Consider the following 17,129-nt stretch of genomic DNA (forward strand, 5'->3'; position numbering starts at 1 on the left):
AATTCCATAAGGTCTGGGATCAATGGCTGGATAGACACCCCCTCCCCAATATAGTTACGGATCAATAAAATATGTACAGGTACAGGGTTCTGCCCATAAATGAGAAACCATAGTTGGAATGCGTGCTTATGTGTAATAAAACACTGTTATTCACTGGGTGAAAAACTTTTATTGACAATGTTAACAAGTGGTACATCCTATGGTTGACATGTGTATCTCAAATACTGTAATGCATAATGTATACTTAATAAAAACTGCCTGAATTAAAAAAAAAAAAAAAAAAAAATGGTGGCGCAGTGCTTTTATACTTTGCATATTCTTTAAACTATATGTATATATAATGATAACATATCTATTTAATTTTGCTTATTCTGTATTTTTATGATTATTTCCATTTGTTATCTCTGCTGTCATCTGGTAAAAGGTCACTAGGTGGCGGTAGTTAGCAATACATGTTACTGAAATGTCTTATTAATAAATCTGTTTCAGACTTGTGCTTTCTTTTTATTAAATAAATACTACCAAATATACCAAGTGGCAATGTACAATCCAACATCAGGCAAGTTAAAGGGGTTATATGCTTCTATATTACATGTGAGCCAAAAATATAGGGCTTGAAATAGGAATTGAAAGGTATGGGAACAATTATCCGGAAACCCGTTATCCAGAAAGCTCTGAATTATGCGAAGGCCATCTCCTATAACTCTTCTAATTGATCCTAACTTAGATATAATTAATCCTTATTAGGGGCAAAACAATTCTATTAAGTTCAATTACTATTTTAACTATTTTTTAGTAGACTTACGGCATGGAAAGACCATTTATCCAGAAAACCCAAAAGCATGAAAACACATCAGATTATCACCCAGGGTGCAGATAGCAAATAAATATTCTTTTATTGAGATTCTAAGCTATTTTTATTCTGCAACCCTTGTTTTGTAATTTAACATTATAAATTCATGTAAAGTGCTGTGTAATTTGCTGGCCCTATATAAATAAATGATGATGATGAGTTGATTTCTGAATTCACATTATAACTCATTAAAAAAAAAAAACTTTTGCCAGCTGATTCCCAAATATAGCATTTTCTTTTTGCAAAATTCCAGAGAATAAAAAGCTAGAGAACTTCTTTCTCATATTTAGGTTATTGAAAACATAAGGGTCATTTATTAAGTGCAGGATGGGGTGCTGTAAGGTGCTTATTGGCGCACACTTGGACGCGCATGGATACGCGTGACGTCCGGATGCACGCCGAACGCGTCATGTTAATTTCACTATTGTAACTGGTTCATTACAGTTCCATTAGACTGGTTTATACTGATGGTTTATACTGGTACAAGTGACACACAGACTTTGTGGTAGGGTTAGCTAAGCTTTGAGATCTGACAACTGTAATAAAAACTGTAATACAAATCAACCATCATACTGGATCATAAAAACCAGTTGGCACCAAACATTCTTTGCACATGTGTAATGTTTATTTATATATTTGTTGTAAGAAATTCACCTATTATTGCCAAAGGGAAACAGCATTATTCCCTATATGACAAAGATTTATATTCATATTTCGCTATATAGTTCATTGATTGTTACATTAATTACATTTGAATATTGCGCATGAATATTTTATCACTTCATCTTCAGAAAATCATTCATTTTGTTTTACAATCTCATTTCTGGATTCGGTTTTTTTTTTGTGCAGCTCACAATACACACAGTAATACTAATAATAATACAAAGTATAATAACTGCTGAACAAACTATTGCTGTGACAATTGTTACGCTCAGGTTTCCAGAACCATCATCTGAAGAAGGAGGTAGGACTGCAGTGGAAGTAGTTGTTGACTGGACTGCAGTGGAAGTAGTTGTTGACTGGACTGTAGTGGAAGCAGTTGTTGTCTGGACTACAGTGGGAGCAGGAGTTGGCTGGACTATAGTGGGAGCAGGCGTTGGAGGAATAAGCAGAGCCGCTTGTGCTATATTTGATAGATCTGATCGCTGGGGCACTTTATCAACAGCAATAAGAGCAAAATAAAGGATGGTGCCATTTGCTATTACAATATCTTTTGGCACAAAGGTGAAATTTTCTTGGGAACCTGCCACTTGGGGTACAAAGCTGGAAATGTTGACTGAATTGCAAGTGTCAAAATTTCTTCTGAGCTCTTCAGGGCTGGTGCTCATTCTTAAATCATAATCTGAAACTGAAAAAACATGACTATTTAAGAATGTTCAAATATACAAATAGCCATATAAATGGGGGGGGGGGGGGACTAACCCATATGTATTTATTGATTAAAAAGAAATGAACTGAAACTTTATTAGCATTTCAGCCAAAATGACATTGGTGTTTATAAACAATGAAAGAAAATGTCATTCTAAGCAATTTTCAGTGCAGTTCAGTATCATAAACGTCCCTATTGGCTGTTCTTCTTTTATAGCAGTATATTCCAAGACTTGCTACAATAGATAATATCATGTTTTTTTTACATTCAAGAGATTACAATGCAAGCAAAAGGGCCCAAATCCTTTCATGTTTACAAAAAAAGAGGAGCAATAGTAATCCTCCAGGAAATCCATTTAATAGCAGGGCCTAGATTCTGTAAACATTCATCTTTATTTCTGCACCAAAGGTTTAGTTATCCTCCTACACAAACTGAAACATCATCTTATCACCAATAGAGGATAATAATACCCTGCTCCCTCAGCTGGCTGCCTCTGTTACAATGGTCTGAACTAGGGGTTGGCAGGCAAAAGGTAGGTGAGTAGTGTCCCTACCCTTGCGCCCTAGGCACGTGTCCCTTATGAATACCCCTAGTTCTTAAAGCTTAGCTAAAAAGTATGGCAGAAATGTTGTACATTATGTTTTGGAGTTCTGTACCAGCCCAAGGCAGCCACAGCCCTTTAGCCCAATGCTCTGTGCTCCTGTCAGTTACTGAGCTTAGGGACCAGCACACAATATACTGTACTGTATATATAGAATATTAATGTCACGATATAAGGCAGATTAGTAACTAATTCTGATTATTACTACATGGCAGCTCTGAAACCAGTGCAATTAGCATCGAAATGTAATAATCAGCCCCGTAGCATCTGCTTATATGAGCTCATTTTCTGCTTGATAATTTACAATGACCCCTAAGCTTAGCTTCTCAATAGCTGCCCAGAGCACACTGAGCATGGGAGTGTCACCGGCACTCCTAACAAGATCCAAGATGGGGAGCTCCTGTGAAAAAAAAGCCAGGATAATTGCTATTATAAAGATGGTGAAACGTTAGGCTAGTGCAATATGTTCAGTATATAAAATATTCTAGCCATTTTCATTTTTAGGGTTTCATTCTTTATTAACCAAAATGTATTTTTGCTTTTCCACTGATTCCAGTGTAGTGATGCATTGAATGCAATATTTTGGCATTAAGCCCAATTCCAAATATCCCAAGAAAAAAATCTGTGCACTAAAAGATTTAGCGATTTTCTTGTAACATGATTTTAACAGTTCAGAGATAGTTTGGCCAGGCACTTGGATTCTGCTGAATCGTGCTGGAAAATGCTCGGATTTAGTCAAATTGTGAACCATGTCTGGGATTCGTTGCCTTTTGCAACATTTGAAAGATATTTCACCATTTCACTATTTTTTTGGCAGGGCATCAGCTATTTGCCCTTCAAGGTTGTACCCTTACAGCAATGAATTCACATACCTGTTCCCTGGTCCAAGTCATCCCCAGTTGCTGTCCAGGTCAACACGACTGTATCGTCTTCAATGTTTGCCTCTAAGTCAGTTACTTTCTCAGGTTTATATAAGTCTGGCTGAGGACCTGAAGGTACGTTGGAAACTACAAAAGAGCCACCAGACGCTGTTCTACTGAATTCCCCCAGATTAAGGTCCTCGTCATTAATAACTGGCCTTGGAGGGTTCAGAGTGACCTCACCTAGAAAGGAATCATTCTATTGTATGAAAAATACATTGTGCATTTATTTTTTTTTTGCTGCTATAAAGGTAAAATACAAGCTCAATATTATGTTTTGTAGTAGAGTAAAACCAATGCTACTAACCAGCATCAGTGTGTGTATATAAGCATACCAGCCAACTGATTATTTTTCAAGGGCAGTAGCTCCTAATATAGTACCATATGGGATCTGTTATCCAAAAAACATTTTTTTAGAAAGCTCCAAATTATAGGAAGGCCATCTCCCACAGACTCCATTTTTATCAAACAATTTATTTTTAAAAAAATTATTTCCCTTTTGTCTGTAATAATAAAACAGTAACTTGTATTCGATACCAACTATGATATAATCAATCCTTATTGGAGGCAAAACAATCCTATTGGGTTTGATTAATGTTTAAATTATTTTTTTATTGATTTTAGGTATGGTGACCCACATTATGTGGAAAACCTCAAGTCCCAAGTATTCTGGATAACAGGTCTCATAGCTGCATCTGTAATATTGCTGTTGCTCACTTCCCTTGTTTCACCTTCTTTTGAAAAAACAGTTTCACCTATACAAGGTTAAAAAGTTTTGGGTTAATATAATAAATAGGTAAGCTATAACGGCTTCCCTAACAAAGAATTTATTACAGACATTTTATTTACATATAAACCATAAACACATATTTTGTGATATATTTAATAAAAAAGCTATGATTACCATTTTCTAAAAAGCCTGGAATATAAAGGGCACGGCTCCTTGGAAGTGCCAGGCGGGTTTTTTTCGTGATGCTTTTAACTTGCACTTTTAAGCTGTACCTTCCATTTCCATCGTATTGTTTAAAGTACCTGGAGTAGACACCATCATTCTTTACAATATCAGCACCTTGTCAGAGGGAAACATTTATAAGCATTGATACAAAGCTAAACAGAGTTATGGCACCATATTTTAGATTTTCACATTAAAATGTTATCCTATGAAAATATTTGATGAGTATATATACATGAACTAGCATGCACAATTCATCTAGAAAGGGGCTAAATTCCTCCTATGATATCATAAAGTTCATTTATATGAGGGCTGTCACTTTTGTTAAAAGTCTCTTGGCAGAATTTTCCTCCTTTGTGATTGCAGGGGCAAAAATATATTAACAGAGGAGAATAATTCAGATATCTCAACCATTTTAGAAAGTGAGTTTCCAAAACTCTAATTTTTGCTTACAAATTGAGATTATAATGTGATTTTAATAAATCTGATCCAACCTAAGACTATCTGTAAGGAATATATATATGTTCTCCCTGTGTCTGTGTGGGTTTCATTTAAATGATTAACAGTATGTGCAAAGTTATGTGTAAATGTGTTGGTATATAAATATAGAATGATATTTATAAATGGGTACAGTTGCCTTTAAAAGTCTCCACCCATGGTGCCCTTACCATCCAATAAGGCCCAACTAATAAGCTTGCCTGTGCCTCTTTGGCTATATGCTAGATATTACTCCTGAGCGGAGGAGAGGACTAAAGGTAGTGAGTTTGAATGTTACTAGATTGCTAGAACAATTTTTTTGACACAGGCAACAATTTTTTGTTGGACAGCAAATTTTTATGCCACAAAATAATCCGCCAATGGGAAACGTGGAAATTTGCAGCAAATCCATGCCTGGCAAATTATCTAATTATTAATCATTCATCACGTTAGCTACTGTGTATAATTATCCTTTAACGTACAGGAATTCTCACACCATGCATGGAATTGTCTAAGGCGATATTCTTAAATGAAACATAGGTACAATACCTGCTCCGTTATCCAAAAGCTCTAATACCACTGGAACTCCACTGGGCGGCTGAATAGCCGCTGTTACTTTTGCTCCTATTACTGGCTGGAGACCATGACTTAATGAAGCATAAACAACCATCGGATGAGGAAAGCTATTTGCATCCTGATTCATGTGAGCATTGACCGTTATTGGAGGAATATTTACATTAGATGGTTTTGATGTCACTGTGAAAGTTATAGCTTGGTTTGATGTATGCTTATTGCAAAATTTGTAATACCAAGGGCCAATCTGGTCAAAGAAAAAGAGGAGAGGGTTAAATTATATAAATATATTATACCTTATTGGATTAAAAATATATTTTTCATGACACTAGGGGCATTCTTTCATTCAAGCCTATGGATGAACAATCAATAGACAGATGTGATTAAATACAATATGCAGATAAAGAAGGATCTATGTGTGTAATAATTTGTGCCATACTTGGTAACAGTCCCATTTAAAGAGATTGATGATGTGTGTCGCCCAGAGTCTATACTGCGCAAGAAATTTTTTTATTTCTCTTTCTTGGGATATTGGCATGGAGCCATTACATGAACTTCTGTGTAAACTGGAACTTGTGACTTCTGCCCAGAGAGCACTAGGCAGTTTATGAATGCTTAGGGCTCTGGAAAGCAGTATATAGGAGCTTTGTTGTTAATACCATTGACATAAGCTAAATTGAAAGTTAAATAGAAAAGGGGTTTTTAAAAATGCAAGTGCAGTTTTGGTTTCATTAAAAATCCCATAGGTTAAAGGTACTTGGATCAAGTGCTCTTCACTGTTCAGTATAATTGCACTTGGGGCCCTTGCATTCCTCCTGCCTCCTGTTCCAAGTCTTGTAGGGTACACATATCGCTATCACACTAAATATTGGAAATATTTTCAACTGCACTTGGTGCAATGACATCGTATTAGTGTCAAAGTGCAAGCGTCACTACATCAATCTTGGCATCGGCTGCCGGCTGCAGTGTCATCAGGCTCATCTCCCCCAACTGCTCTTTGTGCGATCATAATTGTACTTAGCCCACTGCACTTGCAGTTCTATAAGTCTTTTGTTATGAAGACATGTTAGAGATTTGTGTGGTGTTTTTTTTTTATTTAAACAAAATTTTTTGGCTGCCGAGGTCAACTTAAAAGCTAAAAAAGAGGAAGGAAAATAATTCAACAAGTATAAAAAAATAAAGACCAATTAAACAGTTCCTTGGAATAAGATACTAAAACATACGAAAAATTTACTTTAAAAAATGCCCTTTAAAAGTGTGAGGGCAAGTCTAAGTGCACAGAACCTTCCTTCCTTCAATATGTGAACTGATATAAGTGATAGGAAATTATATAAAGGTATGGGATCCCTTATGCAGAAAGCTCCGAATAACGGAATGCCCGTCTCCCATAGACTCAATTTTAATCAAATAATTCATAATTTTAAAACTGATTTCCTTTTTCTCAGTAGTAATAAAACAGTACCTTGTAATTGATCCCAACTAAGATATAAATAATCCTTATTGGATGCAAAACAATCCCATAGGGTTTAATTAATGTTTTATTGATTCTTTAGTAGACTTAAGGTATGGAGATCCAAATTACGGAAAGACCCCTTATCCAGAATACCCTTGGTCCCGAGCATTCTGGATAACGGGTCCTATACCTGTATATCTATATACACACATCCATAAGGTGACACACTGCTTCAGATAATTCTACCCAGGTGACTGGTAAAAAGCGTATAGTCCACATAAAGACCAGCAACACTGGGATTTTTAGTGAAAAACCAAATGTGTATTCAGTAAGAACATACAGCCAACATTATGTTTCAGTCCCAATTGGGACCTTTCTCAAGGCAACACCACCCTAATCACAGTCAAATATAAATAGCCCGTCCTAAATTGATTGAGGAATTAACATAATTTCAGTGAACATAAAAATAGTTAACAAGTGAAAAAACAATGCCATAAAGTGCAATGCATCAACATCCCTACATCCCAACATCCCTACATTCCAACATTCCTACATCCCTACATCCCTACATCCCTACATCCCAACATCCCAACATCCCTACATCCCTACATCCCTACATCCCAACATCCCTACATCCCTACATCCCAACATCCCTACATCCCAACATCCCTACATCCCTACATCCCTACATCCCTACATCCCAACATCCCAACATCCCTACATCCCAACATCCCTACATCCCTACATCCCAACATCCCTACATCCCTACATCCCTACATCCCTACATCCCAACATCCCAACATCCCTACATCCCTACATCCCAACATCCCTACATCCCTACATCCCAACATCCCTACATCCCAACATCCCTACATCCCTACATCCCTACATCCCAACATCCCAACATCCCTACATCCCTACATCCCAACATCCCTACATCCCTACATCCCAACATCCCTACATCCCTACATCCCTACATCCCAACATCCCAACATCCCTACATCCCTACATCCCTACATCCCTACATCCCTACATCCCTACATCCCAACATCCCTACATCCCTACATCCCTACATCCCTACATCCCAACATCCCTACATCCCTACATCCCTACATCCCTACATCCCTACATCCCTACATCCCTACATCCCTACATCCCTACATCCCAACATCCCTACATCCCTACATCCCTACATCCCAACATCCCTACATCCCTACATCCCTACATCCCAACATCCCAACATCCCAACATCCCTACATCCCAACATCCCAACATCCCTACATCCCTACATCAGGCAATTAATATTGGATTAAAACAGCATAGTGAATAACATCATCTTAATAATTATAACTCATAACAAGAGAACATTTTTCTAAAAAACACAAAGTGCAATATAATGACTTACCTGCATCAAATAATTTCACATTAAAGTGAATATTTACTGAAAGTGAAATACCCAAGACTAAAAACAGTAGTATACAGGACATTAAAAACAACATCCTTTAATAGCAACGCAATTCTGACTGCATTTAGTATATAGTATAAGGGTTTCCCCTGCTCCAACTAATGTGCAATGCATACTTTAAAATTGAACGCATACCCTGTACAATGGATAAGCTATATCTATACCAAACAATATACATTCTGGGTTACATATATACACTGATTACTCTTCAATATTGACAGATGAGTCGTTTAAACGGTCCTTTAAGCAAATGGGTAACCCCTCAAAGCTCCAGTTTCTTCCAATTGGGACCAAAACGTAACGTTACTACTGAATACACATTTGTTTTTTCACTAAAATCGCGGTGTTGCTGGTCTTTTTGTGGACTATATATAATATGTAAAAAAAATGAAAAAGATAGATTACCTCTGCTGTTCCTGGGATCCCAAGTCTAGAGGATCTGGAAGCTGTGTCAGTGTTGAAGTCAGCTGTATAGTACTGTTTTCTCTTTGGGTCCTCTATATTCAGGTCAGGTAGTGCAGTTTCCCAACTGACTAAAAAGAATGTTTCATTACCCACTGTGTTGTCAATAAAAACTGCTCCCTCAAGACATCCATTGGGTTTAACAACAGAACCAATGCTTTCCAGCTGTAAATAAAAAACAATATCTATTGGTCAGGTAAGTTTTAAGCAGCACTTACATGTCAATATCATTAAATAAACTTTTAACTGCATGTAAGTACTGCTGGATTTCTGATGATAAAGTTTTTCAGAACTATATTATCAGAGAACAATATCAGAGAACAATACTGGCCAATACTGTGACTGTGACTAAGGCAGTGAAGGCACCAGTTAGCTATACTTAGGGGTGTATTTATGATGATGTATAAAACAAATTTGCCAAAAAAACGTCGTAAGAAGCTGTGCAAAATAAATGAAAAAGATTGCTATCTGAACGCCAGATTTTATTTTCCGTAAGTTCCAGTGGAAGAAAAAACGCATAAAAAAATTATGCCAATTTTACGCCGTGTTTACATGCAGAAGCCTGGTGATTCGTGGCGAATGTTCTCACCGTTTTTTACACAGCATAATAAATATGCCCCTAAGGGTATAGTGTGTAAGCCAAAATCACTGGTGATGTTGCCCATAGCAACCAATCAGCAATTAGATTTGAGTGGTTACCTACAAGTTAGAAAACAAAAGCAAAGATCTGAATGGTTGCTATGGGCAACATCACCATGGATGTTGGCTTACACACTATAATAATTGTGCCCCTAAGTTCCTGAGTTCTAGACAGGGCAGATCTTGACACTTAAAAAGCTGAGCATGAGATGGAGATACATAGAAAGTTTCAGTTAGTGATGTAAAAAGAAAGGAAATGTTGTCAGTGTATCTGCAGTCTTACTACACATAAAACAAAGAATTCACTTTTAGAAAAAGTATTTAGATTTATTGGAAGGACTTGTTACGGCCACCAAAAAGTCCTTGAGTTATCTTTATGGGAACATAACCCAACAGCCACAAAAGGAGTAGGCAGCTAAAAGAGCAGTTATGTTATTTTTGCAGATAAAGGAATGCTACCTTGCCCCCTTCTGGTTCAAGTCTAATTTGAATTCCTGCAACATTATGGAGATAACATCCCTGGACATTCTGACTGGCCAGAGTGTGGTCACCATTTTAAAGTGAGTGACAGACAGTTCCTAGGCCCCTCCCAAGTAATACATCTTTAATCCTGGCATATCTGTTTCCCACAGTAACATGGTCTTGCATCATAAACATATTATTGAATGTTATTGTTGTGTAAGTTTGGGTGCAAATGGAGTAATTTCTGGGAAAGCAATAGTGATGGCGCCAATAGCATTAGCATGTGGTTCATTAGATAAAAGTCAGTTGTATGTAGGTGCAAAGAGCAAAAGGAACCCCACAAGTAAAACCTTCTCAAGGCAGGTTGTAATATCAGGCCTTCCTTGATGAACCAGCTAATCGGTTCGTTAATAGCTGCTAATGATTTATTATGTTCTTGGTTAGTAAAGAAAACATGCTAATATCTGATTGCTTATATGACTGGCTTATATAATTGACAAACTGACAATTCATGTTATAGGTGCTTTATTTGTGAATATGTTAATTTTAAAATGGCAGGCACCTAGCTAGTGCAGTTCCGTGGTCAGTATGATTATATACTTGAACACATTATCTATATATATTTCTTAGGTAGTAGGGATGTGAGGTACATGTCACCATGGATACCATGATGACATGACATCATGACAATGATGTAAGATGCCTTGCTGATGATGCAAGTCCTCATTGCTATGGGAAATTGGTATGCTGGTGTTAAAAATGCAATGCTTGGAAGTGGCCTATGAGCTGTCTGTCACTTGCCCTACATTGGTGCCCAGAAGAGCATGAGCGCCTTCCTTTCTCTGTATATACCATCTTACAATAAAGGATCAGCAATCAGCACAATCTGCAATTTGGTGCATGCATTGATGCTAGTGTTTTTGTGAATAGCATTGGCATGGACACACATTTGTCTTTTGCTCTGCACCTTGCACTAGTAAATGAGCCCCACCCACTGTACCTAACTAATTGAAGTCAGCACAATTTATTTTCTGTATACAGATGCAATAATGGAAGCGCATAGAAAACACAAAAATAAAACACATATAGTGCAGATAGTAAAGGCAAACTTGACAATAGTGTGATGTATGCACGGTAAATCCACACCCACTAGTGCTAGTGATATATATGCTCACCAGATATCAATGGATGAGGACCAAAATAAATAAGGTAGAACTTTGATTAAAAGTAGAGCCAGGATCCTCAATAGGATATAATAGAAAAAGAAACACAGGATAGTGTAATAACGTCTATTGAGAACTGATGCAGCGGTTAGTAGGTATGTGACTTAACCCATTTTTTTTCCAGATTATTTTATGATTTTTTGTATTTACATTATACTCTGCCTTATTTCGCTGTCTAGTTTGCATAACAATCTACATATATAATATCAATCTAATAGCTCTAGTAGTCATTCAATCACTTTATTTAGGAAGTCTAGTAACCCTTTGATTGCCTGCAGAATTTCACATTTCAGTTATGCACAATATTAAACATTTTGGGCTCTCTCAGTTTATGGGTATTTACAGGGGTGGCAGGTTAGTTTAGGTAGAAAAAATATATATATGTTTTTTTTTCAGGAGAACCTAACTGCTGAATCCAAAACCATGTCTTTCTACTCCTAAGTACCAAACAGCAATCCTTTTCTGAGCTTAGCAGTTTCTATACAAATGAAAATTCTAAAAAATGTCCTCAAAGCTTTCACTGTCAAGCACTTTATCTCCCACATAACATTAGGCACCAAGAAAAAACATTCTAAATATGAAAGCCAAGGGTCCACTGAACAGTTGTATGCCCCTTGTGTAGAGGATCATCAAAGTATCTGGCATTTAGAGACCCCAAAAGGAATTTAGTGCATACACATTTCATGGCATACAGTATATATCTACTACCAAAAAATGGTAATGTAGTAAATGTGGTAAAAGTCGGAAATAAGTAAGTTGACCCCAGAAAACCTCATATTTTCAGAACATAAACATTCTGCTGAATCTAAATATGTGTTTGTATGGGAAAGCACCAAACAGCAAAGCTAAGCTAAATGTAGTGATTTTTATGTAATTCCTGAAAATCTCAAAGCCTCAAAGCTTGCCCATTATATACCCCATATTTCTTAAGTACCAACATAAAACACCCTAAATATGAATTTCATGGGCCTACTGAACAGTTTGATACCCAATATGCATAGATTTACCAAACTATGTGGGGTACAGAGGCACCCAAATGAAAATAATGCAAATTAATTTTTACATCTGACACTCTGGCCACAGCAATATACCACAGCAATATAAGCACCCAGTATGTGTATTTTGTGCCATAAGACCCCTAACAGTAAGGAGACCCTAGCAAACCAAAAGTATACATTCTGATAAAAGCAAAATGGGTAAATACTTCTTTTTACTGCAAACTACCAAACTACAAAGCTATGCTAAACGCAGTGGGTTTTATAAAATTTCTGCAAAACATTTTTTATAAAAATCCTCACAAGGCTTGCATTTTCCCCCATTATATGCCCCACATTTCATAACGTATAAACATAAAATATCCTAAATATGAATGCCAAGTATCTACTGAACAGTTTGTTACCTAATATGCATAGATTTACCAATCTATTTGGTGTACAGAGGCAAAAAAATTTCCATGAGCACAAACAAGTAACAAAGAACACTATGAAATGCAATAAAATCACTAAAATCCAATAAAAACAACAAAAATCAATGGGGTTTTTTCCCCGCCTAGTGTTAGCAGTCAGAATTACAGTTTTAATATTTTAACTTGAACAAGTTTTACAGACAGAAAAAAACAACACCACCTATGCAGAACTGAAAATACAATGGCTACAAATGTAATAAAATCAGTAATAATGCACCAAAAGCACCACAAATGTAATAAAATCACTAAAATAACATCCAATAGGTATTGCACAGTGCATGCTATTTGGCAATAAAACCATTTGCTAAAATGGCAATAAAAAGAGTTTTTCAGGCAAAAAAAAACCCCCCATAATGCGATAAAAAAAAGAAGCTACAAGACTGTGTAAGTGTGTGTTACACTGCAAATTGTGTATTTTGTGTTCATGTGTGCAAGTAAACTTGAGTGCTGTGAAGGTGTAAAAGCCCCCCATCTCCGAAAAATGTATGTGTGTATATAACTGTAAATGTGAGTGTGTGTTAGTGTAATACGTGTGTGTGTTACACTAACCCAGGATAGGAGGCAAGCAGATCCATCTGGAGGAGCAGAAAGGTCCAGGGGATGAAGAAGAAGGCATCTGCAGGAAAGAACTGATGAGTGGGTGGCGATGGGGGGTCCAGAAAGTGCAAGCAACAACAGGCATGTAGTTTGCACATACCCGCTGTTGCCTAGATGCCCCATGGTGATCGCACCCCAGGGGCAACTTGTTCCCCACCTCCTCTCATTGCCTAGTGGCTGGGGAACGAGCGTGGGAGTAAAGATCTTGGTTTTTAAATGTTAAAAGCAGATCCTCCGCTCCCAGACCTGGAAGTGCAGCAGAATGTGGAATCTACTATCTGGGCCACTTTAGGTACTTTTATCCATAGATTCTACATTCTGTGTTCAGCCACACGCAGAGGAGCAGAACTGTGGCTGCACTGTAGCGGATTCCGTAGTTTTCAGGGCAGGCACATGGGCAGCGTAGGAAAGGGGATCTGGTTCTCTCAGCCTGATGGAGTAACGCAGGGCAGTGACAAGCAGATCTATGCTTTGTGTGACCTCGACCTAAAGCTGCAAAAACAAGTTGGGCTGAATAGTTCTCAAACAACATGTCTGGATCAGAATAATTTTTGACCAACATTCTTGACTGTAATCATTCTAGGAGAACTGGCCATAGTTACAGCTGGAATAAGCAACTTTACTAATGTTGAGGTCTGCTCCATTTGTAATTTCTAGATGGGAAAAACAACGGAGAAAGGTAGTTTTAAAAGAATGTGTGTATCACCTGAATAGCCTGCTGAATAATTTCTCCATTTCCGGAATGAAGGCCACTGAATGCATCTATTAACTCATTTGCTTCAACTTTGTCTAGTGCATTAAAGCGTAATCCCCCTGTGAAAGAAAGAAAATAATTTTCACATAACACTCCAATTCCTTTTTATATATTCTACAAATTCTATTGCTACAAATATTCTATATTTAATATTCCCATTAATATATGCTTAATAGTATTGTGCACTTTTCTTAAATCTGTTTTTCATATAGTACCATGGTGACTACCACGGAAGAAACTTTTCCAGTGGTGCAAAGTGCAATTTTGAGATGCTAAACATCATGTTTTTTTAACTGCAATAAAGCATTTTCCTCAAAATTCCAGACATTGACCCCATGTGGAAAGTTGCATCCACGCGATAGCTTCCAGATATGTCACAATAAATGTATCTTTGTGTTTTGTGCATTTTCACAAATTGGATGCAATTGCAGGTAGAATTTTTTTATCACTGGAATAGCATTTCTTCCAGCATGCAGCATTAAAACAGCATTAGTGGGAGACTCTTTTTGCATATGCCTGCTGTGCCTATTGACAACACCTTGTGGAAACCCTGGAATCACCGCCACATTCAGTGTAGCAGTAGCTCCAGAGTTCTCCAGGGTGAATAAGAGCACTAACATACACTTCAGCATAAGAAGCAGGACAGACCCAGACAACTATATGGAAGTGTGTTGGATGCAAATATCTTCAATGGATTTAACATGCACTTGCAGATGTGTTTATAAATAACCCTTTTAGTACTAACAAGCATTAATCAAATTATAGGAGCAGTAAGGTTAAAATCACTGGGGGGTGCCAAAAGGTTTGGGAGTGCCTAACCTCTGGCCACCCCCTACTGATTATAACTTTACTCTTCTTTCAAAGGCTAAAGGTGCTAATAAAAGTTTTATGTGGCTCCAGTAGCGATAAAATAATCTGTCCTGTTTAGCGTCACTGAAAAATTAGCGAAACAACGAGTAAAAATTGTGAAATGTAGCGACCGTGCCCAATTTGATATGGCCACGCCTATTTTCACATGACCATGACCATTTTGATGCAACTGCGCCCAATCTGATGCGCCCATGATTTTTGGGCCAGTGGTGAAATGTGGAAATTTTGCTGCTCCAGTAATTTGATTCATGGCAAACGTTTTTGAAACACAAGACGGAAACATTGCAAGCAGAATAAGTTTTCCATGACTATTTTTTCTGCACTTCTCTAGTTTATTACTGCTACTCCTCAATTATTATTTCTGCACAAAACAAGCTAATTTTTAAAATAGTCCTGTTAACTATCATATCTTTTTATAAGTATTTAAATACAATTTTCTAATTAAAAATGTTTAAACATTTTTACACATATTTGAATATCACCTGTCATGTTGGCAATTGTTTCAAGTTCCTTGGCTGCATTTGGACCCAGAGCAATGACATGAATGATCGCTCCACTATCAGTTATATCCTTAAAGCACAGAGACGTGTCAAGGTTATCTTCTCCATCTGTCAGTAATACAATCTCAGTACCATATGATGATCCATCAAAATTTTTGTTCAACTGTTTTTGTGGGATTAGACACATTGAAGGAAAATATAGTTAGACAAACTTTATTTCTTTTAGCATTCAGTACAGGGAGCATTTAATAAAGTTATAATGCAAACATTATGCTTGCCAACCTAGAATAGAAATATCATATTCCTATAAGCTTTGAAATCAAGCAGAAACTGCCTAATAGTTACTGTCATTATTAGGGTAAAATGGACAAAGACCCAGTCCCTCTGCAGTGAGACTGACTCCAGTAGATAGTTGTCTGCACTGCAGGGAAATTATAATAACTGTATAGTAGGTGAGTTCAATCTTTTTCTCTAAGTAGAACCTGCTTATCTACTAGCTAGATAACTCAGAGGGAAGCAATAATTCCCTCCATCTGCAGCCTCTCCAGTTTGCAAGAAAGCAATCAGAATAGCCTCTTTATTAAGGCTAATGTAACACGGGACTGATTCTTTGCCTGTGTATAAGTGGACATCAGTTCAATTGAGTGGCTACACCCGGAGTCACTGCGTTGGTTTGGGCACAAAAACACGGAGAAGATTTTGGTGCCAAAAATGCATACTTCCATGTTTCGCCAACAAAATCCTCTTTGTGTGTTTGCACCCAGGCTGCCACAGTGGCTCCAGGTTCTGACACAGAAGACTGCAGGTAAGAGAGCAGGGGCTATTCCTTGGCCTACGCTTATAGTAGCCTTATTTGTACTAAAGGTCCATTTCAGTAAATTTGTATTTTATTTTCTCACTCTCTAGGCATCCAACCCTCTTGTGAAGCTATCTAATGTATATGCCAGTTCAGGGAAAATGCCACAGTTTTCACATCTTACTGTAAAAAGACCTTTCTGAATATTTACATGGAACCTTATTTCTTCTAATCCCCATGGATGCCCTTGCATGCACTGGAAGGATCTAATGGTGAATAAAAGATCAAAATGTTTATGGACCCCTAGTGTGCCCAACAGCCTTCTCCAGTGGGAGGGAGCTTGGAAACCTGGGCAACCTCCAAGGCAAAAGGAAATGGGGCCTTTTTGTTTGCAGGTTTTTGGGCAGAGGTCTGTCTACCATTTTTACCCATTTTCTTATAACTATTGCTCTGTAAAATTTAATAGAAAATATAAGACTTCAATCAGTAAAGGAAAGAACTTGACTAGGCAGCTATGCATTGCTTTAATGTCTTACTCTTTGTGCTTTTTATTGATATATGTTGTCATATTGATTTACACTAGTGACTTGAGATCACATTGATCGTGAGACTGATTTATATTAAAAAAATTATTTTTTTTTAAAGCCTGTCTTTTTATTTAATCCCTTTACTATTCCTCCTTTATTTTGACTATAAAG

General features: G+C 37.2%; 1 protein-coding gene across 1 annotated transcript in view; it reads right to left on the bottom strand.

Moving 5' to 3' along the window:
* Positions 1–1,267: 1,267 nt before the first annotated feature.
* The window catches only part of clca4.1 (chloride channel accessory 4 gene 1), a 31,538-nt gene continuing 15,676 nt past the window's right edge, over positions 1,268–17,129 (bottom strand). The window contains exons 8-14 of the mRNA XM_012962456.2: positions 15,618–15,798; positions 14,218–14,324; positions 9,069–9,290; positions 5,722–5,992; positions 4,648–4,812; positions 3,696–3,926; positions 1,268–2,201 (exon numbers count right to left, since the gene is read on the bottom strand). Of these exons, the coding sequence (XP_012817910.1) occupies positions 1,663–2,201; positions 3,696–3,926; positions 4,648–4,812; positions 5,722–5,992; positions 9,069–9,290; positions 14,218–14,324; positions 15,618–15,798 (1,716 nt within the window). The 3' untranslated portion in view covers positions 1,268–1,662. The remainder of the gene's footprint in view (positions 2,202–3,695; positions 3,927–4,647; positions 4,813–5,721; positions 5,993–9,068; positions 9,291–14,217; positions 14,325–15,617; positions 15,799–17,129) is intronic.

Source organism: Xenopus tropicalis, chromosome 4 (genome assembly GCF_000004195.4).
Source record: "Xenopus tropicalis strain Nigerian chromosome 4, UCB_Xtro_10.0, whole genome shotgun sequence".
NCBI classification, from domain to species: Eukaryota; Metazoa; Chordata; class Amphibia; order Anura; family Pipidae; genus Xenopus; species Xenopus tropicalis.